This window comes from Protomyctophum bolini (genome assembly GCF_963924005.1).
Source record: "Protomyctophum bolini genome assembly, chromosome: 13".
NCBI lineage: Eukaryota > Metazoa > Chordata > Actinopteri > Myctophiformes > Myctophidae > Protomyctophum > Protomyctophum bolini.
Genome location: NC_137874.1, coordinates 19,814,462 through 19,840,588, shown reverse-complemented (window position 1 = coordinate 19,840,588; position 26,127 = coordinate 19,814,462). Strand labels below are relative to the sequence as shown.

The 26,127-nt window shown below is 41.2% G+C and overlaps 2 protein-coding genes across 2 annotated transcripts; both read right to left on the bottom strand.

Annotated features, from left to right (window-relative positions):
- Positions 1-7,837: 7,837 nt before the first annotated feature.
- On the bottom strand, positions 7,838-15,452 carry elmod1 (ELMO/CED-12 domain containing 1; the record flags this gene model as incomplete). The annotated part of the gene is made up of 10 exons (XM_080781271.1): positions 7,838-8,013; positions 8,965-9,098; positions 9,534-9,584; positions 10,701-10,769; positions 11,097-11,230; positions 11,767-11,896; positions 12,921-13,018; positions 13,265-13,293; positions 13,571-13,716; positions 15,436-15,452. 10 exons carry the CDS (start codon positions 15,450-15,452, stop codon positions 7,838-7,840), a joined length of 984 nt encoding a protein of 327 aa, XP_080637397.1.
- Positions 15,453-16,905: 1,453 nt separating this feature from the next.
- On the bottom strand, positions 16,906-25,352 carry LOC308326787 (solute carrier family 35 member F2-like). Its single transcript, XM_080779816.1, has 9 exons — positions 25,212-25,352; positions 24,375-24,486; positions 23,143-23,315; positions 22,556-22,683; positions 21,620-21,779; positions 20,291-20,447; positions 19,829-19,881; positions 19,562-19,716; positions 16,906-18,111 (listed from the first exon to the last, which is right to left on the bottom strand). The coding sequence occupies exons 1-9, from the start codon at positions 25,240-25,242 to the stop codon at positions 17,827-17,829; spliced, it is 1,254 nt and encodes a 417-aa protein (XP_080635942.1). The 5' UTR covers positions 25,243-25,352; the 3' UTR covers positions 16,906-17,826.
- Between the last annotated feature and the right edge of the window lie 775 nt (positions 25,353-26,127).

The following is a 26,127-nucleotide window of genomic DNA, read 5'->3' as shown; positions in this document are numbered from 1 at the left end:
TCTATGTGTTTAACATAAAGCTTTAAATGTTGCTGCCCATATACAGATGAAGGGTCCTACTCCTACAGTGACAGCCACTCCTACAGTGACAGCAATGTGGTGTGGAGGACACCACTGGTGTTTGCACCTCCTGCATCTGGAGTCTCTGAACAGAACAGCCAACAGCGTGACATGTGGGGTAAAGATGGCCAGCTGAGTGGCCGAGACTTCAGCCTGTGGGTTAATGGCCAGCTCCTTGATCCAGATGTTATGAAGTGGAGGGGCTACGTCATGGAGGAAACCAACACTACGCTCCAGATCAGCATCCCGTATGATTCTGAAGGAGGACGCAGGAAGGTCAGAGGCTAGACACTTTACAGGGGTTTGATAAACGTTACAATAATCAACACAATCTTCAGGACACTTTAATGTGACTTTAAAATTCTCCATGGCTTTTTAAACTTACAGTACTGTATCTGCATGTAAACTTTATGTGGATGTATCTTATTTACTAGAGCGTTGTGTTAGACAACATGTACCACGAGTACTTTGTCTTCTACCTCTACTTTGAGCACCTCTTTGAAGACGAGGATCATGTGGAAACTAGATTCCGCCTACTCAGATCCCTGGCCACGCCTGTTCGCTCTCATCCTGCCTTCAGTGTTAACCGTAAGAAAGGGTCCATTCGTCAGTAAATGGTGTCCTACTCTGTAACTTAAAAGATTGGAAAAACGATCCGAGTGCTCTTCATTTCAGGGACTGTTCTTGAAGAAAGCATGTTCACAGTTTACCTGGGGCCTTTCCCTGGGGATGTGGAGTTGGTGGTTGTAAAGCTGAATGGACATCAATTCACTATGCCATTGCACTATATCTCCAACGTTGTTTATCCCAACAACACCCACGGATATACTCTCAGTGTACCATTTGAGGACTCTGTTGTCTCAAGACAGGTAGGATAAAAAGGTGAAATGGAATCTTTCCATGAGCAATTTGTCTTGTTTTAGGGTTGTGGCTTTCACTACCAGCCTGTGTGACTCTTTTGTTGTTTAGCTTTACACACGGGGAGTCCTGCAGTACAGACTGGACATCAACTGCTCCCTGATGATTCTTCCTGAGAGACTGTCTTACTATCATCTGGCATCAGTTGAGGCACAGATAACTGGCATCTGTAAGTTAATTGACAGGTCTAATTGTCCGTTTTTGCTAGCAATGTTCATAATTACAAACTGTGCCATGCTTGTCAACAGTTCCTCCGGCATTTGAAGGTTTCTGCTCCGAGAAGGGCATCAGTTTCAAGCTAGAGCATAAGCCATTTCACTCCCTGTGGCGGGCTTATATCGGCCCAGATCCCCTCACCCCAGACCTGGCTTTTGAGAAGGGCTACATCATGAACAATGACAGCCAAGCTCTGCACCTGACTGTGCCCCTCTATCGTGCTGGCTACGCCTATAAGGTGGGATGTGAAATCAGACAACTGAACATCAACTTGTTGACGTGAAGAGCGAAACTTTGTTAACCATTTTAACTTTTTGTCTAGAACGTTTGTTTGAAGAAATTCTCTGGCTCTTTTGAGATAACCATCAGGAATGCCAAGACATTGGCTGTCCAGGATTCCTCTGTGATGACCTGTACCTTCCCAACTACGGAACTTGTTGGTATATAATTCATCCTTGAGGGCTTTGCGTATAACGGTATAGGGCATAGCAGTGGTGGCCATTTTGTGGTTAAAATGTTAAGCCTGGAACCAAACCATCCAGGGTTCTGGTGAATCATGACTATAATACATTTGATTCTGTAAAGTAATATTTATATGATATACTGGTAGGCCTACTATATTTAATAAATTTGCTTTGCTATCGGGAAAATTAATGGACTTTCGATCGGTGTCACCACAAAATGGCCATCACTGTAAAGATGCTGACGTGTTGACTGCCGATGCTTTCTCCATCTACAGTGTGTTCCGCTGATGGGCTGATGACAGTAGTGGCTGATTTGTCTAGTGCTAACCCAACTGGTGCTAACCCAACTTCCAGAAGCACACTCCTGGACAGCAAATGTAGACCCAAAGAAGTATATGGCACCAGAGTTATGTTCTCTTTTGCTCTTGGTTCTTGTGGGTCCAGCTTTAAGGTAGTATACCAGCACTACCTAAACCATACAATTACATATATACTGTATCATAACTGCTTAAGAACTACATGTATACTTTACTTCACCATCAAATATTATGACATGCCCAGAATAGAGACACTCTAAAGACATGGCTGAAGATGAGTGAAACTGAAAACTAGAGAATACTTCAGGTGAACCTTGTTTTCCCCCCTCCTAGCTTGACCAGGGAGATGCCATCTATCGGAACCAGATTGTCCTCAACCAAAAGCTCACTGCGAGACCGCCTGACGTGTGAGTTCAGTGCTTTCGATTATTTATAATATCTTAAATGCTGAATAATTTAATTTAACCCTTGATCTTTTTACCCCTGCAGGGTGACTGTGCAGTGTGTCTTTCAATTACCTGGCCTATATCGGCTCTTCTTATTGCACAGATTTGAATCCGACTTCCCTGGTATGGGAAGTATGTGGCACAGTACCAAGAACCGCACACGGACAACTGATGTCATGGGTCCTCGTGGATTTTCTCCACAACAGTCCGTTAGGCATTCCGGCACTCCACCATCAGGAACTCCTAAAACTATGTTGTCCACCGGCACTCTTGGACCTAGAGAACCCATCAACAACCTTCCTGGTAGTGCTCGGTTTGTTCGCCGGGACTGGGGATGGTAGTCTCCCAACAATAAATTGCTAAGCCTTAAGACTAAAACATTGACCCTTTTTATGTTCAAAATTTGATTAAATCGATTCCAATATTGTAAGAACGATTTTCATATTTACAGGAACTCAAGATTGTAGTGACTGATCTTAATGCAATTGTCTCTTAATAAAATTCTATTTTGTAAAACTGCTTGTTGGCTTGTTGGACTCACGAGTCTAGGTGAATTGGTGGCAGTATTTGACCTGGTTTTAGCTCATATTTACAGTAGGGTACTAGGACTTACTAGGAAAGACTTTGGTAGACAGCCGGGATAACTAGAAACGTGCGCCGCTCAGAGCATCTCCAGCTGTTTATATCTGTGTGTGTGTAATGGAGCACTTGGGAGACTTAAGGGATATGTAATACTGAGTCTTTGAACAGTGAACACAAGTATTATGTTATCAGGACAAATGTGTCATTACGATATTTTATTCATCGGCAGGGGTGGAGTGGAGACAAAATCCAGTGGATTTAAATCACAGCAGCCCTCGTATTAAATTGGTTAGCAAAACATGTCAATCACCTTATACTGTAAGTCATTGATTTTGCAAGATGTATGCCATCTTGTGTTGACACCAACATTTGTGATCTCTATTGAAATGTGTGATATTAGGGGTCCAGTATTCTTCCTATAAATGAAGCATAACTTTAACTACAAGCCTGTGTCTGTCCACATCTCATCAGTGTCATTTCAATCCAACAATGCCTTTGAGAAGAGAGCTGTGTTCGTACACGACGGAGTAGATTTAAATAAGTCATGTTTTCTGCTGTCAGCAGACTATGTTGAGACCGCAGCCATCTTGCCAGCAAGGTGCTGACTATAGGTGCAACTTCCCATAGACGGCCCATTCATCCAAACACAAGTCCTATCTAATTGTATTAAACGACGTCAAACTCGCCAACATTGCAGCTGTATGGAAAGCTTGAATTATCTTTCAATCTGTAAAGTTTGTTTCATAAAAATCCACCTACTTCCTCTAACGAAATTCCTTGCAGGTGATTTGCAAATATTGGAGTTTGGAAGCACTTTTTTTTTTTAGTAAAGCAACCTCCTGCATCATGTGCAAATTCCAAACTGGTGGTACACAGGGCTGTTGAGTGATATCCACCGAGCACTCCCAAACTCTGACACTCATTTTTATGAAACCAAAATTTTACAGATTGAAAGAGGATAATGCAAGCTTTCTGTACAGCTCCAATGGTGAGTTTGACGTTTAATACAATTTAATAGGACTTTTTTCATCACATAGTTCTTATAATTTTGTAAATTGGTATAGAACAATTATACAGAGCCTATACAACCCTATTTTAGTTGGCTAAAATATTTGACATCCTAAAAAAAAGAAATTCACTCCTGCCCATGTCAACCACGGTGGATAATAAACTTTTCTTTTTTCTTTTCAGACCCTTGGATCCATACAAAATAAAACGGCACAAAATATAAAAAGACAGCGGTATAAATATATACATATATGAAATACATCAAGTCAGATCAACATTACGTACACCAGTACATTTATAGGCCACTTTGAGCCTCGTCATACTCCTCACCCTGTACGCATGCCAGAGATGAGCGGTGTACAGACGTGTGACATACCTGTAGGCTCTGAACAGTGAACACTTAACATCAACAGAACACATAACATTTACGGAGAAACATATTTGCCTGCGCATACTTTTTACGATGTCTGTAGACATATCTGTCATCCATCCAATCATCATTGACGACATGACCAAGGTATTTTAATTCCTTGCATATTATGAGAGGACTAGCAGGGAAAGAGACATGACTTGCCTTCCACCCTTAAGCTGATCAGTTCCTTCAAAAACTTTAAATTCACATTAAAAAGATGGTTGGCTGCTAACATGACCTACATTTTAAAATCTATACTGACCTTTAAGATTTAGAATAGGTTAAAAAAATAATAAGACAAAAAATAATCTAGTTTTAATTGTTTATTGGTTGGGTTTTTTGTGTTTTTGTTTCTTGTTGTCTATGTCTTTGTCTCCTGCCCCCCTTCCCCAAAAGGAACAGGGTCAGGGCAAAATACAAATGGTATTTTGTTTTTGTCTGTTTTGTTTTGTTACTCCCCATGTCCCCTTTCCTCAAAAGGACCACAACGGCTTTCTTGTGTCTGTATCCTTTTGAATTAATTTTCAATAAAGTGTTCAATCAATCAATCAATCAATCAATCAATAGTAGGATTCTTTCCAGTATTTTAGACAAGACACTGGCAAGGGCAATAGGTCTATAAGTACTCAATATTGTCATGCTATTTAGCTTCCCAACCTTGTCTTTCAGGACAAGCACCAACATTACAGACATAATGGATTCAGGGAGGGCCCCATGATCCATGAGATAGTAGTAGAATTCCTTCAAGTAAGGATTGCCTCAGCCATTTGACAGTCATCTGACATTTAGCTTTTATTGTGTTTTCAAAAAGCACCTGTTAACACGTCACAGACAATTGAAGCGTACAGCTGCAGTTTCTAGGTGTGTTCACTTGATTTAGGCTCTAACAGTAGGCAAACGGCGTGCCAAAGCAGTGATATCATAATGGTTATTAACTTATTATCATGCAGTACCAAACTTGAGAGCAGTTTTGAAGCAGTATATACAGCATGTATTTAAAATGCACCAATTATGATCACGGGCCATACAGCAGACAAATATAACAAAACTATAGCAAAACAAAATGGCAAATGCAAGCGAATGATGAACCCAGTACTGACATTCAGTTAAGTAAACAGCTGCATAATACTGACAAAAAGCATTGGCATTCACTTAAATGTAACAGAGAAAGTACAGTAAACACAATTGCGTCACATTCAACAGTGCAAGCATGGCATGGAAATTACATCATACAGTTCCAGGCTTATGACAGACAGCTTGCCAAAGCTGTTAATCTGCAACCAGTGGATGATATAATGAATGAATCTGAAGAAAAGGCTAATAAATAAATAAATAAAAAGATAAAGAATGCACAAGCAGGAATAACTTTCTTACGTTACAGAAATCCAGCATCACTACTACACATAATAATGGAGGCAGGTTTGGGATAATTAAGTTTCATTTATACTTCATGATTCATTATGAAAACTACGATTTACCTGATCAATATGGTTGCGCATGCTGTTGAGCACCGAAAATAGCTGATCTCAAGCTCACAACGCCTTGTAGGTCGGCTATTTTCAGTGTGAGATGCAAAGTAAGAATTGGGTGTAACATTATGATTGTAAACAATGGCCAAACTGCTCATCCACTGTCAAGACACTGAATGGGAATTATTTTCCCAATCTGGTCTTCATAGAGCCGCTTTGGATTTGACACTAATGAACATGTACTGTAGAAGTTCAAGTTCTCTTGTTGCTGCCTTCAGGAGAGAACTGCATATGACAGGATAACAGACATTAAATGGAATGAGTTTCCGCAAGTCACTTTGAAGTCACTTTGAATTAGATATCTAACAGATTGATACAGTACATATAGGCACACATGGTGCAAATAAAAACATTTTATGAAATGTGCATTCAAATGTAGTCACAATTATTGCTTTGGCTACTACTAAAACAGCTGATAACAGTGTAACATTCAATTAAAAGTGATTGGAACATCAAACAATCATGACTAAGATCAAACATTCAGAAATGAAACGGTGGAAACTATTTTGCACACCTGAAAGAAATAACAATGTTTAGTGATTTGTGTATCACACTTTGTGAATTCATATTATTTTTTCTTCCCCCAAACATTTTTTTATGGGACATTTTCTTTTTTACAAATGCCCCAAGTAATACTATAAATTGTACAAATTGGACAAATAAAATATAGTAAAATCAAAACAGTATTTGAAAACAGAAAGAAATTACAAGTTCACAAAACAATTGTCTTGTAAACCCACAAGTGATAAACATCTGTGTAATTTCTCCACATTCAATATTTTGGCAAGGAGAATTATTTTTGTGTTTCTATCATGCATTTACAAGAAATTACCTAAAACTATAGTACAATCTCTATATGAATGAGCTAAAAGTGATTAATTATATGTCTACCCGAATGACACAATTTGATTCTGCAAATCATTTTCAGCTATATTTTTTATGCTTCAGGTCAGTTTCATATGCAACGCTTCTGTATTAGCTCTTGCTCGTTTTTAAACCTAAACTTACATTTAAAAAAACTCTTTTGCCACCTTTTCAGTTCCTATTTTACTCACCCTGTCCAAGAGCCCTTAACCTCTCATTCCCTGTGGCCACAAAGTTGCGTTCTATTGGCTGAAAGAACAAATCACTTGCTTGCATACTAGTGGGCAAAGTATACTACCGTACAATCATATGAACCATTAAAGCAACTGATGACAATGATTTACTCATTAAATGTGGCACAGACTCCTGCACCCCTACAATCGCTGTGGTCACATTGGATGCTGGTGCTCCGACATTGCAGTGAGTGGGTATAGGCAGTGTGTGTGTGTGTGTGTGTGTGTGTGTGTGTGTGTGTGTGTGTGTGTGTGTGTGTGTGTGTGTGTGTGTGTGTGTGTGCGTGTGTGTGTGGTGGTCACATGCTGGCTATGTGAGCTGTTGGCAGTGCCATGACATGACGTGATGCTAGCTATAGGGGAACTTGGGTTCAGCAGGGAAGATAGAGTTGGCCCCCAGACATTGTAACTGAGGCAAATCGTTTTCATTTGGTATTTTGTATAGAACTAAACAAAGGGTGTCGTGATAATTACTCTACCTCCTGGATGCCCTCTTGTACGATTGTATATTTTACTGAGTTGGGTAGGATTGGCCAGAGGGGAAGTGAGGTTAACCACTTAAACCCTAATAGTCCATTGACCGGTGTCCCCCAGGGGTCTATACTTGGCTGCCTCCTTTTTTCCATCCACACCAAATATCTTAGTCGAAAATAGCCGATATACAAGCTGACGTCGTGCATTGCGACACGTCGTGAGCTTCTGGATTGGCTATTTTCGCGGGACATTGGCCTGTCATGACATACCCAGAAAAGGGACACTAGGGTTCCCGTGGTGAATCGGTCCGGGGTTTACAGGTTGACCAGGTGGAGGTCTGAGGCAGAGAAGTGGGGACACAGTGCCATGTCAGGGTTCTTCAGCTGGCGCAGGATCCTTCTGTGGAACTTGGAGCGAACGCGATTGAACTCCATGATGTCACTGGGATCTTCCTCGGTCCAAAAGCGGTGGAACTCCTGCATCAGGTAACCTGAGGGCAGTGAAGCAAGTGACCAGAGTTATACTTACGATGGCATGATAACGCTTCACTCGGTCAGTTACAGAGTAAAGTCCAATACGTTGTTTTCCTCCTTTTTTAGGGGTGACAGCCCCTCCTATGTCCAGCTTTTGTGTATGTGCAAAGTACAAATTTTGTCCTACACAAACATTAAATGCCATTGACAATGAATGGACAATTATGAGTGTTTGTGTAAACACAAACATTGCGTAACACAAACATTGAAGACGAAGGTGAGGACGCAAATTCTGATTGGGTGTGATTTTTTCTGTTTTTGTAATTACTTACTGGGCCATAACCACAACAATCTTAGCCTAATTATGGTGCTTTATATTAATGCACAGCAAAAAAAGAAGAGTTCTTATTTTGAAGGAGTAGTTCACCCAATATATCCTTTATCAAATAATTCAATAATTTGATGACCTCTTCAAGGCATCATTGGGTGTGTAATTCATAGAAACTAAGTCATTCTTTGGGTGAAACTACTCCCTTAATGAATAGAACATTGTTTTTAACCAATCCGTATGGTATGGTATGTTATACAATATAACTAGCACATCTGCAGTGGTTGGAGGTGGCCCCCTGCTCTTAAATTGATACATGTAATCCCTGGTGTCAGGTAGGACAGTGGTTATCAACCTTTTCAACCTTTTGACTCTGTTCCACAGATAAATATTGTGAAAATAGACGATTTACAAGCTTCGCATTGCGAGGCATTGTGAGCTTGTAGATTGGCAATTGCCTCTTTCTCTTTGACAATTTGGCCAATGTTTGAACAGTTTTTATAGTATAGTTTGTTGATTATTTTTGATGCAGTAATTGTCTTTTTCTTTCCTTCACCCCACCCCACCCGACAGCGATGGCGATGATGTAGGACCTGCTGTCCACACATTAATAATAACACATACATCCCAACTAACTCACAGAAGGTTTGCTGGAAGTGCATCAGGTTGGGCATCTCTGGTGCCACGTTGTACAGATGTGTCTTCAGAGCCCCGCTCACCATCAGAGAGTAGGTCAGCTCTGTGATGTTGATGCCCACGATGGCAAAAGAATAGCTGAATGGGACATAACAGAAACAATTAATGACTCACTTCTGATTCATAGATGAGTGCTACAGCGCAAATCTATGATAACACTCAGATGACCTTGATCAAATTAAAGATTGATCTCTATCTGGGCTGATTGGTCTACTCTAAAAACTATTACTCAGATTATATCAGATGCAGATAAAAGCAAGTATGCTTGCACGCTCGCACGCACACGCACGCACACGTATGCACGCATGCACGCACGCACGCACACACACACACACACACACGCACACACACACACACACACACACACACACACACACACACACACACACACACACACACACACACACACACACACACACACACACACACACACACACACACACATTATACTTTTGATGGTATTTGACCTACTGTATACTGCACATGATTGTTTCAGTATGTCTAGACACTCACCCAATAGCTTTGTCTATGGACTTCTGTTCCCATTCTGATTTGCTCATCTCACTGTGAAGGACAAACAATTTACAATTTAGGCATTTAGCAGACGCTCTTAATCCAGAGTGATTTACAGTAAGCAAGAACAATACAACAAGGTAATACATCATAGAAATACAACCAATACATAGAAATAGTCACCAAGAATCATGCTGCAGTAGATTATCTGTACAGTGAGGCTGTGAGTATACATTACAGAGTGCTACGTGCTATGTCTACATAAAATGCTAAATTCTAAATCTAATAAAATGCTAAATTCTAAATCTAAATTACATAAATTTAGCCTGTGCTACGGGCCAAGATGGAGTCTGCAGAGGTGAGTTTTCAGACTACGGCGGAAGATTGGGAGTGAGTCTGCAGTTCTGATTGCAATGGGAATAGAAGTGATAGATTCAATCCAGTGCTGTTCTGTCTATGAGCGAAGGACATTTGATTTTAGGAATTTAACTATGACCCTTATGGGTCTTTTTTTAGTTTTTTTAGTTTTTAAATCAACATGCTTTCTGTGCATAATATTCATAATGCATATCAGTGGCTGAAACATTGCCCTTTGCTTATTCTGCAAATAATGCTACAATTCTGGCTAGTGGAAGCAAAAGGAATATCATATACTGTATAGATGTGGGACGGTGCAGATAAGACTAGGAAACGTTTTTCATGATGAATGGATGAATGAAACAGCAAAGAAGGGTGAGAGATAAATGCACAAAACAAGCCTATGAATTCAGCACAAAACTGTGAGTGAGAGTGAAGCGAGTACCTTGCCTCCCCGTGTGCGCTCCTACAGTGCATGTGAGGAAGAGAGGGGAGCAGTGGGGGTGCAGTGGGTAAATGGGACACAATGGAGGAGGTGGAGGAGAGAAAAAAAGGCAGAAGAACGGTGTTCCTTTGAGATGAGACAGCTCGTTGAGTTTCTGATCGAAGCAAGAAGCCAAAACAACACAGCACAAATGGATGATGGACGTCAGTAAAAAAGTTGCATTTGAGAGAGGGACGTTATAAAGACAGAAGAACAAGCGTGACTAAGCGAGAAGCAGAGAGTTATGGATAATGTCTTGTGTTCACTCAGTCATGCATGCATGTGCAGGTGTGGGGTGTCTGTAATGAAGAGCGGAATCAACATACTTGTGTTTTGGTTGTAGTGAGTCATGAAGCACCTGAAGAGCGGTGGCCTTGTCGTGCTCTGCAAAATACCTATAAGGAAGTAGAGAAAATGGCATTAAGTCAGTTAAAAAGACGTGAAGTCATTTCAAGATTCTAAAAGCACAATGGCTTATTGGTGCCGTATACCTGTGGAGTCTGGACAGATACTACTACATGTACAGATATCATGCCCATGTGCATATGTGTGTGACTGTCAGTCAGTCAGTCAGTCAGTCAGTCAGTCAGTCAGTCAGTCAGTCAGTCTGTTTGTGTCTCTCTCACTCTCACTCTCACTCTCACTCTCAATCTCACTCTCACTCTCACTCTCACTCTCACTCTCAATCTCACTCTCACTCTCACTCTCACTCTCTCACTCACAGTAAGTTGTGGAGGCCCAGCAGGCCCATGCCTCTGAAGTCAGTCTTTGGATCGCTGCCTTGGAAGCCAATCTCACACCACTGTTTGGAGATGCGACCAGTGAGAGGTGTGTCAGTACGTAATTCCTTCCAAAGCTGTAATGCACACAGAGTTTGATGAGGTCAGATGAGGTCAGATGAAGTCAGATCAACATATGGAATTAATTCAGTGCTGTCGCTACCTATACATGCAATCCGCACTGCGAATAGGGCAACAGGCCGAGGGGGGAAACAAATAGTGCCAAAAAGTGCCAAACCGACCCTAAAAATAACAATTTCCACCACGGCTCCGCCGCATAATAACGAGCGGCCGTGTGTGCGTCCTCACAAACAGCGAAAATATTCTATCTGCATGAGTAATAGCAGCACTCTCGTCGGGAGCGGGGCAGCACAAATATCCTACGAGTAGGGCAACCAAATGGTCAGCTACGGCCCTGAATTAATTCTGTATTGGCCATCCATTATCAAAGGGTGGCAGCGGGGGCAGTGTCTTGAGTGTACAGAGTTTAATGAGGTCAGATCAATGAATGGAATCAATTCTGTATTGGCCATATTATTATGGAGCGTGTCACGAGGCGTGACTGACGGACTGACTGGTTTTGCAGGTTTTCATAGTAAACTATAGTGTATACCTTCATGAGCATGTCCTCATGCTGAAGGTTCTCACAGTCATATGGTTCCCTGCGTAGTTTCTCCACTTCGGCAACTAGGTTCCTGTAGCCTGCGATCTGGAATAGACTGGCCTGGAGAGAGATGCCGAGCCTACGGACAGAAGGAGGGCAATGGAGCAGGTTAGCATGGATAGAGGCACTGAGCCTGGAGCTCACTGATCTCATCAAGCTACACTAATCCAAGACGACGTCCAAGGAGTTCGAGACAGCTTTGTTCTCACACTCTCAAATGACTCCACATTTTACGCAAAAATTGTTACATATTATGCGAAGGATGATACTGTAGCTGCTTTCCTCACAGTGAATGCACTTGCACAATCTACAGTTGATATAAAACTCCATGACACTATGTTATTGCACAACATTTCAACCGGAAGTACTGTGATGCAAAATACATCACTTCCCTTTTTCCTTTTCTTTTTTTTTTAAATTCAATTTCTTTCTTTCTTTCTTTTTTCTGCCATGGCGCTAGAGCCAGACGAGCTTCTAGTGTTTATAATAGTACTAAGTGGGCCGACCCATATCTTCCCAAATTAGTTCTAAGGCCATCATTTTACTGAAAATCTAAAGCCTGATTTTTACTTGATGATTTATACACATGGGTGTGGATTTGTGCAACTCTAAAAATAGCAGATCTACAAGCTCACAACGTGTTATGCTGCCATGCGTTGTGTGGGCTTATATATTGGCTATTTTCTGTGGGCGACACAAGACTCAACTAAATGTAAACTGAGGCTTCACTATTTTGTTGCTGTCAGGCAGAGACCTTGTACTGTATCTCCTTTTTTCAGCTTCTCTGTTCTTTTTGAGCGGTGCAGCCGTTCCAATGCACAGCTTTGTGTGTATGTCTGTCTGTCCATTTGAGCACGGAATCAATTACTTTGATTGGCTGATGTATATGATGACATTCTCATCATCACATCATGATAAAAAGCAATGCTTACTTCACACAAGTGTGACATTTGGACCAAACTGTTGACCAGTGACCCAAAACAGAAATTAGACATTCTCCCGAGACCCAAACTAGTCAAAATTGCCGATCTACTAGGAAAAAACAAGGGGACCCAGTCTTTGGGAAACAAGGGCTCATTGTGTTGAAGACATGAGACTCTCACTGGGGGTTGGTGTCAGGGTTGATCTTCTTCAGGACCATGATGTCATCGATAGTCTTCTCCACTTTGTCAGGGTGGACACTGAGGGCAGACTGCAGCAGCTATGGAAGCCAGTCGAGATATATGAGGAGGGAAGTGGAACGACAAACATGAGAGGAAAGCGGCGCACGGCCAATAAGAGGATTGTGGAAGGATAGGATAGTTAAGTATACGCAGTGGGGGAGGAGGGGGGAAGATACGCGGATAGTGAGCAAATGCAACGTAAACACAGATTTCAGGCAGAACGCAAATGCACAGTTGGATTAAAATAGGTCATCTTGTTCTTAGGAATTCAGAGATATACTTGCCTCGTTCCTGGAGTATCTGAGAGAGGACTCTGAAAATGAGATGTTGAATAGAGTCAGACAACTGCTTTTAAAGTATACAGCATTACAGCACTCTTATTATAGTGTAGATATAGTATACATAATAATACTGAATGTATTTGTTTAAACACCTATGCGGAGAGAGAGAGAGACATTAATAGTAGGACATTCATTTACAAAAAAAAAAAAAAAAAAAGATTTAATGTGGAGATTAAACATTTCTACCCGACAACAACAATATCATAAAAACTTAGAAGAAAGCCCCATCTGGGCAATGACTGAGCATACCAATTTTGTGGGTCCTGCGGGCCCCAGGTTTGTGGTTGTAGCAGAGGCGCTGCAGCTCACAGCGGCCTGTGAACTTCCTGACAACAAACTTCAACCCCCGCCACAGGCATTTGCAGTACAGGAACACAAAGAACTGTGTCACAACCCTGGAAAGAAAATTGGGGTGAAATAATTGTAAGGTAGATAGTTTGTGGATAGAGCAATAGTGTAGATTTCATTGACTCAGATAGCTTATTTGGCCCCATATAGTGGTTCAAGACTAAACTTCACCACAGAAAATGCAATAATTTTCCTTCCTTTGCTTTTTTTTTACTGAGGCAGAATAGACAACGGTGTCAGTGGGATACACTTGCTGTTAGATAATTATAAAATAACACACATTTTTTACAACTTATAACTTGTACGTTTTAGCCAGTTTCAAATCTAGCTCCCATGGGGTCGGAGAAGACATTTGTTGACATGTGGGCCACTCTCCATTATGCAAATGCTTCAGCTGCAATTCAAGCTGAGGTTATCACCCAGAGTTGACAGAATAATTCTATTATTATAACATTCTATTTCTCTCTCTCTCTCCTGCACGCACACACATGCACACGCACGCACAGTCGCACACAGGCACAGAGAGAGAGAGAGAGAGAGAGAGAGAGAGAGAGAGAGAGATGACAGAGGATAAGAAAGAAGAGGACAGGTAAGAACAAAGACGTAGTCAGATAGCATAATAGCTCTTTTCCAGCAGAGAGGGTTTGCAGCTATTTTTAAAAGCCAGCAGGGAGCAGCACAAATGGAGATGTGGGTGGCTGTCTTGGGAAATGCATAGTGACCCATTAAGAGGAAGTGGAGGTGGAATGATCTTGAGAGCGATCTTGAATGGACACACACGCACGCACACACGTCACAAACACAAACACATGCATGCACACACACACACACACACACACACACACACACACACACACACACACACACACACACACACACACACACACACACACACACACACGCACACACACACACACACACACACACACACACACACACACACACGTTGCACACACACACACACACACACACACACACACACACACACACACACACACACACACACACACACACACACGCACGCACGCACGCACACACACACACACACACACACACACACACACACACACACACACACACGCACACACACACACACACACACACACACACACACACACACACACACACGTTGCACACACACACACACACACACACACACACACACACACACACACACACACACACACACACACACACACACATACACCTCTGTATTAATATCAGCACATAAAATCTTCCTTGTCATAGCAGGAATTCAGGCAAGTGATAATTATATTCCTGGTGGTTCACGACCCCCCCCCCCCCCCCCCCCCCCCCCCAGTAAGGCTGGGACCGAGGCTAGAATCAGTGAATGAATGAGGTTGAAAGCACTAAGCAGAGAGCCACCCTGTCATGTCTCAGCCAAGTTGCCTTGGAAGGGCCTTGAGCACCATGAGCACTGCCAAGGGACGGGAGGGAGACACAGCGCACTTCACAATGTTTGCACATTCACCGCCAACAGAATTGAGAAGCGCCCTCAGCCACTGACTGACCCCGCAAAACATGCACTTAAGCCTCAGCCGCCTGCAGGATTACCCATTGGCAAGGTCTGATTAAGAGACAAAATAATCAAATTGCAATGCACGGAGAAGCTTCATTAAATTCCCGGCGAATGTCACACTGGTGACGGTTTTTCACAATTAAGGACCATTAAGGATTTGTAGTACAAACGAAGCACTGCAACATGAAATGACGGGAGAGTGCTTCAATCAATGATGACTGTTTACCTCAAAAAATGTTTCATCTTGCCGGATGTGTGTCGCCTTCTATACGGTGCTTGTACTCTTCAGAAATATCCTGAAAAATAACCAAATGAATGTTATAATATATGCATGATCATCAGAGCAGCAGAGATAATGTTCTCGTCTGGTGGTTTATATAGCGTGGAGCTGTCCGTGGTGCTGAAGGATCGCGGAATCGGCTATAACGGCATAGCTATAACACTAACACTAAACGCCCGCTGTTCACACTTATTTTTTATTTTTATTTATGTATTATAGTGTAATAACGTATAGGCTACTAAATATGGAAACAGAGTCCCACTACCACTATTCATGTTTTCTGTTGGCCTATAGTGCACGATAACCATGTTACCAGGCTAGTGCTGGAGCCGAGAGACTCATTAGTACCCATGGCACATCACCACGCATAGCAGAATCCGTGCAAATGTCCATATAGGCTATAAGCCTCGATGGGCGCTTTCACAAAGAAACGTGCATTATGCTCAAATAAACATTCTCTCTCTTACCGATTTTAGGAGAGGTGGGCAACAAGATTGGATGCGATTAAATTGCAGTGGGTAGTTGTGTTTGTCCTCTCTCTCTCCACTAGACAACAGTTACCTGCTGCTGCTGTTCTTCCATCTTGATGTCGTCACTGGGAGCCTGAGCGGCTTTCGGTGTTCAGCCTCCTCAACAGCATCGTTCGCAATGCAGAATTATGATTATAGTCAGTCACCGCGTGTCCAAACACATTAATTAAACACCATTAAATTGAATGGAGTACGAGGGAGACAGAACAACTGCTTTGGTGGATCATTTGGTCACTAAAACATCGAGTTGCTTAACATTTGTTTAAATTGAATTGAATAAATTCATGTCAGCTCAGAGACAATTGGATCTACAGATTAGTCTGTTTCAGGGGTATGCAGCTAAAAGGGGTTTCACTCCGGGTCTCATGTTCATTATATAAACACCTGCTAAGCATAATGAATGACCATTTTGACAGCTAATTCTGATTTAGTCTTAGTCCATCTTATAGTCAACAAAATTAACACTGGGCCATGTGTCATGTCTTCTTTTCATGAAATAATAGATTTTCATTAATGGCCCAAAACAGGGTCTGCATTTATGCTGACCCTTTACATGATGCTGTCAAAGAACAACGTGGGATGTAGGCCTACTCACTATGTGTCCATGCTATAGTTATTGAAACACTGAGACTGACCACCTCTATAGTTAACTGCTCATCAAACCTCACATCTATACTAGACTGATTAACATTATGAGAAACAATGTAGACTAAATGAGAAAAAGAGGTTGTGCATCAGCAATGGTTTTCAGTGGAGTGCCAAAGTCAAATCCAGTATACATAAAAAAAAATCCAAAAAGGTAGCACATCCAAAAATTAAACAAGCGGGGGACAAAGTATACTCACATTTCCATTTCTTTATTGGCACACACCAAAAAGGAACGCTTACGTGTTTCGGCTATGCAGCCTTCATCAGAGCATAACAAACAATGTAAACAATGTAGACTCCAAGAGAATATAAAAGATTTATTTAAAAACCAATATATTTTGTTGCAAATTATTGTATACGTTTTGTGTTCTGAGATTCTCAGAATTGTAAAGGCATCACAAACTTCATAGCTTGTGTACTTAATAAGTTTATTTTTTAACCATTACAATGGAACTATACTGTATGTGTGCATGTGTGTGTAAACAATTGGCAAAAGAAATACAGTGTTGAGAAGAAAAAACAAAACAAAAAACACATTTTTATCAACAGTAAGGGTGTTCTAATAAATAACTGGACCACTTATTCCTTATACTGGCTAAATGGACACAAACAGCAATTCAATTGTCACTACATTTTATCATGGAATAGAAGAATCTCTGAAAACAGCCACTAAACAATGAGCATGTATTTTCTCTGGGAAGCATTAACATTAAAGGAGGATTCCACTCAAATGTAAATTGGGTTGATATCAGCAACAGTGGCACTCAGAAAGATGATTCTTGCTACAAGGCCAATGTCAACATGTGCTTGTGCAATATATCGCCCTCATGTGTTCAAAATGGAGTAACAACTCCTCCACATTTCTTTCCTTTTGTATATCCAGAACTGCAGAACTGCTTGCTTAGAATTATGAAACAACAGCTGCACAATTCTCTGACAACAATCTCAACTAATAAAGTATGCGGATCTACAAGCTCACAACGTGACACGATGCAATGCATTGTGAGCTTGTAGATCACAAATAAGTTTGTAGGGCAAGAAAATGTACCCCCCCCCCCAGTAACACTAGTAGTAGTATCACTACACTGTGATAGTACACATCTCAGGAGTGCTTGGTCTGAGGTGGTCCATCTTCAGCAACTGTAACTTGTCTCACTTCTTAGTCTCTTTTGTCCTGCTGGGGCGGGGGGCCTAAGAAGGTGGTCTCTTCTGTAAGCGAGTCTCCAGCAATCGTCACTTGTGTCCCCCTTCTTCCCTCAGTCTCTTCTAACTGGAGCAGCTGGTCCTCTGTGAGGCCACCCCTGGCCTGGTCCACAGCAGACCATGCAGCAGGATGCTCACCTCTGGATTCAGCCTGGTGTGTCTCAGGGTCCGTGGGAATGATGTTGAACATGATGAAGCCCACAATGATGACCACAAACGAGACAATGTAAAGGCTTGAGAACTGCAAGAGGAGGAGAAGAAAAACAAGAATGACGAGTCATAACTGCCAGTTGCAGAAAGCTCTCGTTTATGAACATCTACAGTATAATCAGTTTGTGTGCTCATAGCTTCACACGCAGTGTTCATAGTATTGGTTTCATGCCATTCAGACTATGGGTTTTATGGGTAAGTCTCCCATTGGCTTAGAGGCAGCCTAGAGACAAGGCAGCCAATCATGAAAACGTGTCCACTACGGTCACTACTAGAGGTAGTAGTGAATGTAGGCCAGGATGCTTTACAAGCACCTGGCAAAAGACTATGCACAGAACTTTGGCACATACTGTAGCACTTGCCCAAACTTTATTTGTTCTGGGCTGGGTGAGGGGAAACATAAAAAGGAAAGAGAGGGTGCCGTATTAGCCCTTGGGTTGATATGGCATTAGCTGACGAGTTAGAGCAGCAGTTCCCAAAACTTTTAGGCCATGCACCCCCAGTTACCTCCTGCCCTAGCCGACGCACCCCCCACATGGAAATATAAATTGCATAAGCTATACAGACATATATTTCCTATTTATCCACAAATATGCACATATATGAACCTGCATATGGCATATATATATGCAGCATAGGCTATATTCTGCATATACTTAAAATACATAAATTGAGTTATTGACATCATTATTTTAATAAAACCATATATAGCCTTTTCATGTCACACAGCCCCTAGAAGGCGCTCGCGCACCACAAGGGGTGCACGCACCACAGTTTGGGAACCACTGAGTTAGAGTAAGCTAGTAGTGCCACAGTGCGCTGATCTGTTACCATGAGCGCTTGCTATAAGGAACTCTCCATGTCAAAGTCAAACGTACGAATTTCAGCCACCTAACATGATTGCTGCAGATTGTTTTTGTAAAATCCATGTACGAGTGAGAAAACACTGGAGTTTATCCAGGCGCAAAGGAATCCAAACACAAAGTGGAAAACAGCTAGCGACCTTCAGCAGTTCACAGAATGTCTGTGCACCAACAAGAGCGAGGTGGGCCGCTGGCAGCAGCTGCAACTCCCATCCCACAGTGATAGAAAATCCCAGGTCTCATTCTCATTGGCAGTAATGTTAATACATTTATTTAACCACTTAAAGGACCACTTCACTAATTTTCAACCTATCTTTATATAATAGGTCCTCACTAATAATCATGATAAAATGGCACAATTATTTTCTACTCAGTCTGTGTCTCATAGGAGGGCTGTGGGCAGTTTAGAAACCGTCTTCCAGTGACATCATCATTAAGCAGATTTTTTTTTTACAAAAATGTTTAGATTTTCATTATCGTGAGAACGATGGCTTCCATTTTCACATGACTTTGACTTCATTTCATTGTCTAAGTATTTGTATACTATTGTGCAGTGACAATAAATTGAATCTAATCTAATCTAATTAAAAAAGGAATAAATAATAATACATAACATACTGTGTAGTGGAAGAGGAAGAGTCCACAGAAGAGGCTGAATAGGTCAGATGTGAGCAGAGAGAGGTTCACCGCAGTAGCGCTGGTTATCTTCACCACTACGGGCATGAAGATGTACAGTGCAAACATACAGAAGGTATATGCTGCAAACAGCAAAACTGTAGAGAGAACAGAATGAGAAGGCTTTAGTAGGTGCATCAGTGGTCAACCTGATACTGCACGGTAAACCACTATAATTGCAACATTCAACAAAATAGAAAATTAACTTACTGATATTGAGATTCCACTTTATTTCCCCGGCTGCACTTATTTCCAGGGTGGCGCTGAAATTCCACATAAAAATAGAATTAGTGGGGAATAAAGCACACAGTCAAATGAAACACTGATAGAAGACACATCGTTTCCCTTCCCGAATACATTTGTAACATTGTTTAGGGTTAGATTTGTCATTGTCTAGGTCGAAACTTAGGTTTTACTGCACGTTGTGGTACAACTTCTACTAAATGTTTCAAATGAGAGTTTGGTCTTGGAAAAGTGGATTGATTGTATATTCTTTTTTTTACCCAATAGCACAGAAACAGGAATGGTGCCGTCCATCCAGTGACTTAGCCAAGTATTTGTTAATGTCATGTTGCCTTGGGTGGTAATTATTTGGTGGTTCACCTATGCACATTGCACAATGACTTTTAGGGTGAAAAACAATCCATTAGAATACACATGGTGTTCTCTTACAACTGTATGCCACTGATGAGTGTCCCGAAGAGTCCCATCATGCCCAGGAACTCCACTCGACTGGAGTTCTTCACTGTGTGTTCCTGACACACATTGGACATGGCATAGAGAACAGCACTCAGCAGTACCAACCCATCTCCTAGGAGGAGATCACTACCTAGGGAGGGAGGGAGGGAGTGAGTGAGTGAGTGAGTGAGTGAGTGAGTGAGTGGTGTGGAATATAAAGCACGCGATTCTGGCCAATAGCTCATTGCTTATCACGACCGAAGGTCGCAGTTAACTATGGAATCGAGCATTTCCCGTCAGTGTGTCGTGCACCATCAGTGTTCATGTGACATCATCAGGGATGGAGATGTGGAGACCCTGATGTCATAGTAAATGCGACCTTCTGTCGCAGTTAAACCCATATGGAGATCCCTGATGTCAACACTATTGGCCAGCAACTCTACATCTGACCTCAAACCCTTACTTAGATTTCCATACAGTATATGGTTATATTTCAGAACCTGTTCTGACATTCCATATGTTGATCCTTCCCCATCCATCCTTCCTCTTCGATGTCTCCCTTTTGACTTATACCTGTCCATTCAAATTTCCAGCTCTAGACGGGCCTGCCCCAAAGTTATTAGTGCAGCTGTGCCCGGCAGCCGGCGAAAACTAGAGTTCTCAACAGGCCCAACTGTCCATTCAAACTCTAGACGGGCCTGCCCCAAAGTTATTCTCAACAGGCCCGGAAATTAAGGCCCGCCCCTACCTGGCCCTTACCTGTTCTGACATCCCATATGTTGATCTGACCTCATCAAACCCTGTACACTCAATACCGGCGTCTTACTGGTATCATTGCTGTCTGGCAAAAACCTCTTAAACCTTTTTTTTGTAAATGAACGGCAACGCCCTACTTTATCATGCTAATTTATGATATACTATGTAGTAACTACAAAAACAGTACCAGATCCACAAGCTCTGCTCTTTTGCTACTTTTTTCAATTGAATCCTGAAAAGTAACGGTTTTGGACAGGTTTCCACCCGACAGAGACGATATACTTAGTTGACCATCCGTAGCACCCCAGGGCTCTAGGTCCACTAGCTTGTACATCTGCTATTATCTATCGCCCCATTGTTCTATAAAGATCCATCTTATTCCTGCTGATCCTAGAGGCACCTTACACTTTCAAGACATTTTAATCTCCTGTGAGCATCCGGTTGGCTTTTTTTCTCTGCATCTCTAAATAACAAAAACCACATGCCAAGTTCACTGATCCAACAACAGTTGCAAAGTTGCTTTTGAATATTTTGGCCAGTTTATAATAATGATCAAAGTGCACTTACTGGATCCTTGGTCTCTTCCGGCCATCATGTCAGCTCCTACCATTGCACCCACCCCTAACAGACAGACAGCCACAGCCACAAAGTGGACCGGCCTGTACCGCGTCCCCAGGACACACCAGGACAGCACCATCAGGACTGGGATGACAAAGCAGTCCAGAAGCTGAAAAGACATTAAAATGCAGACTGTGACTTTAGTGGCTTAAACCAGACAAAACCACAGCAGGAAAACGTGTCATACTGACATACTGCTCCACAGGGAATAAAGCGGACAGAACTAGAGGTGAAAGAGGGTGACTAAAACTAAAGTTACAATCCTTGAGTTTTAAGTCCTTTTCCCGGAGGAGAGAGCTAATTGCAACTGTCACACCCGGGTTTAAAACTTGGGTCTCCTGGCTCTCTCTGATTTTGATTATTATTAAAAAACACACCATCACTATATAGCCTATATATACTGTATATATTTCGGCCATTTGAAAATAACAGATCTGCAAGCATAGGACATTCTGCACAATGAGTACTTTTACTTTTGGTATTTTAAGTATATTTTGATGCTGATACTTTTACTCATTGAATACGGGACTTCTACTTACTTAATAAGTAAAACATGCAATTCCTTCCACCACTGGTGTCCTACCCAACAACATGGTCTAAGTTTCTCAATGGAAGAGTTAGGGCACTTCCAACCACTGCATATGAGCTAGTTATATTGTTTTAGTATTATTTATACATACTTATACTACCATACAGATTAGTTACAATGATTTTTATTCATTCAAATAAGTCCTGGACTGCAGCTTTTAAGATGACTTCAAGGTTCATAATAGTTCAGGTCAGGATTAGGAGCGTAACTATGAAAGACAATGGCATTTTCAGATCAAGTCAATCAGTTCACTGTTTGGGCAGCTCCTAATCCTTAGGCGATAATATCTGATTTACCTGTATACTTGTCAGTGTGGTGTACTGGTAGGCCTTCACCACTGCATAGTTTGCCTCCACATCAGTGAGACCCATCAGCAAATACTTCCACCACTTGGTTTTTAAAATCTGCAAAATGTTGCCTTCCCCTGTAGAAAATGTATGCAATAGAGACAAGAGATTAGTTGCTATTGCTTTGTCATACATATGATTATGTTTCCTCCTTTATATCCCCCTACCTACCACTTTAAACCTATGGCAATTTGACATGCCCAAAACCAATTTGGGGCATGTAATTATTATAGGCAAGGTACAAATTTTAAATGCAAACATTTTTGTCCGTTTAAAAGACCCACAAGCTGCAATGTGTTGTGAACTTGAACATCAGCTATTCTTGAAAAAATACAATAAAATGGCTATGACCTGAGATCAGATTCTAAAAATGTCTTCTACACGCTGACAGTTTTCTGAAAAAGCTATGTTTCTATGTCAGTCGTTCTTCGATATTTCAAAAATAGCAGACCTACAAGCTCGCCACTAACGCGTCACTAACACTATCAATCCTTAGAAAAATAAGCCACAAGCAACGTGATAAATGTCAAGGTGACCTTTCCTGAAGCAGAGTGAGGACGTGTAGACCAACAGAAGTAGAGCATAGTTCATGAAACTCTGCAGCATGGGCGTCTCCACCCCGGCATCCACCAGGTACTGACTGCTCACTGCCGTACCGCATATGAGCAACGACAAGGCTTGGCCCATGGCTATGGTCTTCAGCAGACGCCTGGGAGAGGTAAGCAAGCGCTTGGTCACGGTGTCAAGTCAAAACAAAAAGGTTTTTAGTTGTGTGTTGTTATTTAATTTGATTTGTCGTTTAGTTTGGCAGAGCTGGCCAGATTGTGTCTGGGGCACTACATGTCCATCACATGTTTTCTTTTAAACCAAACATGAAATAAATCTAATTATTATATGGCTTGGTTGAATGCTTGATTCTGATTGGCCAATCGCTGAATTCAGAGGTGAGTTATCTCTTGATAATGACCGCTCCGCTATATAACAGACAGCTGCCTAATCAAACCCTTTGAGCACCAGCTGCAACACACTTGATTTACTGCCGTTTCCAACATGACAGCCATATAATTAAACACAAACACACACAGTGTCATTTACAGCTAAACATTACTCTCAAAAAAGTTTTTGAAAACATTTGAGCGAGAAATAGAAAAGCAGTACCCGAAAATTGATTATTTTTGATCAACTCACTTGTTTTCCGACAGTGCTCCAGCCCTGCAGTTGGGAAGACGCAGCCAGCACGAAACTATGGAATACTTTTTTTGTTGTGTTTTGGGCAATTTATTAATTTATGTTAGGTAGCCATGTAATAAGCGGGATAATATCTGGCTAGGTGGTCATTGTCGGGAGATAATTCACAGACAAGGGGATATTATCCCTTACTTAAAACATTACTCACTGGTTCATTTTCATTATTGGGATTTTTCCTCTCCCTTTTTTTAAAGACACCTTGCTAAGGTAATAAGCTACCGCTAAACCTACTGATCAATGAGCTGGTAGATCTGCTATTTTCAAAATATATTTTATTTATTTGAAAACTAGAAATGGAATATTCTGTTAAATGACCACTTTTACTTTTGGTGCTTTAAGTATTTTTGATTCTGGTGCCAATACTTTTGTACTATTATTACTCAAGTACATTTTGAATTCTGGACTCTTACTTGTAGTAAGTTTTTCTATATTGCAGTATTGACACTTTCACTTATTAAGTATTAAGAACTTTAGTACTTTTTCCAGGCCAGCACTGTTGGTTAGCTGAATGTGCACTCACCGTGTGAAGACACCTTTCATCTTGCTGCGAAGTCTCTGGGAAGCCCCAGTGCACTTTCCACATGTCCTGTCCTCCATGGGCGCAGAACCCTCCATCTTCTTCAGAGGTAAAGCTGGAACGTACAAGACAAGAGAGGCCGTTTCAAAATAATAAACATTCTACTGTAAATGGGTTCAAGTTGAAATATTAAGCTGTTCTGTTCCAAGTCAGGTCTAGCAGTCTTTCGCATGCATTATCTACATCACAAGGACAGGCATTATGGTGCATAATCTGTCCAGGAATGTGCTGCTCATTAAATGGATGTTAGACTCATTCCTCCTTTGATAAGAGTCACAAAAGCTTCATTCCTCCAGTTAACATAATTAGACAGCAGATGATGATTTCCTGTTTTTGGCTATATAGAAGTGTACATTTGTACGTCTCTAAATGTTACGATGAATTGAAAATGGTGGAGCCTCTTGTGAACAATTAAGTGTAATACTTTATGGTGTCGCACTGTCGTCCACTCACAGTTGACAGTTTTTGTATTGAGTTGTACAGTACAACTCAATACAAAAACTGTTAAGTGTTAACTGTGATTGCGAGTTCAACTTGTACTTGCAATGTACTGTAATTCTGCAAACTGATAATAACGGAGGGCGAGTTGATACATGTATTGCATTTTTTTAATTCCATTTTCAATTAATCAGAACCGTACAAATACACTTCCTGGCTCCATGAAAAAGGAAATCATCATAGTTAAAAAGGTAAGGTAAGTATGGAAAATAAAATAAAAAAGGGTCCCATATGGGGCTAAACCATATTGTAATAGCACGGTACGCTCCCTTAATGATCTACCTGTATACAGCTGGGTTTCATTTCCATTCATGGTTAGTTTGATAGGCGAGTCGTCAGCTGAGACAAGTTGATATCATGATTCTTCTCCTCACAATTCCACCATGAAGTGTGGAATCCATGCGACAGGTCCTCCAGCACATGGGTCAACCTAGCATTTATTTACACAGCTCTCAATGGGCCGCCTCGTACGCTGTGATTGGTCAGAACGACAGTCTTTGACCACGTGACATCTGCAACGTGCAGCCAAACTTGATGTTATGCTGATGAAGGTTTGCGTGTGTGCGTGCGCGTGTGTGTGTGCGTGAGAGAGAAAGAAGGAAGAACGAAAACAAGACAGTTGTTTTTGAGAAACCATGCTGTCCTTGACACTGTACAAATGTTGTCTTGTTCGCTTAGATTTCACTCCTGCAGATGAGCCTTTCTTTTTGTATTAGACTATAGGCTATCAAACTCTGAATGGCCTTGGCTTTTTATAATTGCGAATTTGTAAATTATGCTCCTTTTGGTTTGTTTCAACTTGTCTTTTCAAGGCAGCCTTATATAGTTACAGACTTTTATAATCCATTCAAATGATACATTCATATTTATCTGACATGACAGACATACTGTTACATATTCTTTGTTTTTTACATGAATCATTGTGATCCATTCAAAATCAAATAATATTTATATTCATATTAATAATTTATATTCATACCGGGGTATTTATCTGGCATATAGAGACATATGACTGCATGTTATTCTTTATTTTTGTCATAAATTCTATCATGCTCCCATCAAACATTTATCTGACATGACTGAATGTTAATTATTGCAATTCTTATATCATTAATTTGACTGCATGTTCTTTCTTTTTGACATAACATAATACATCATTCGGCTATCATCCTTTCAAATCACATTGCATTCTAGCCCT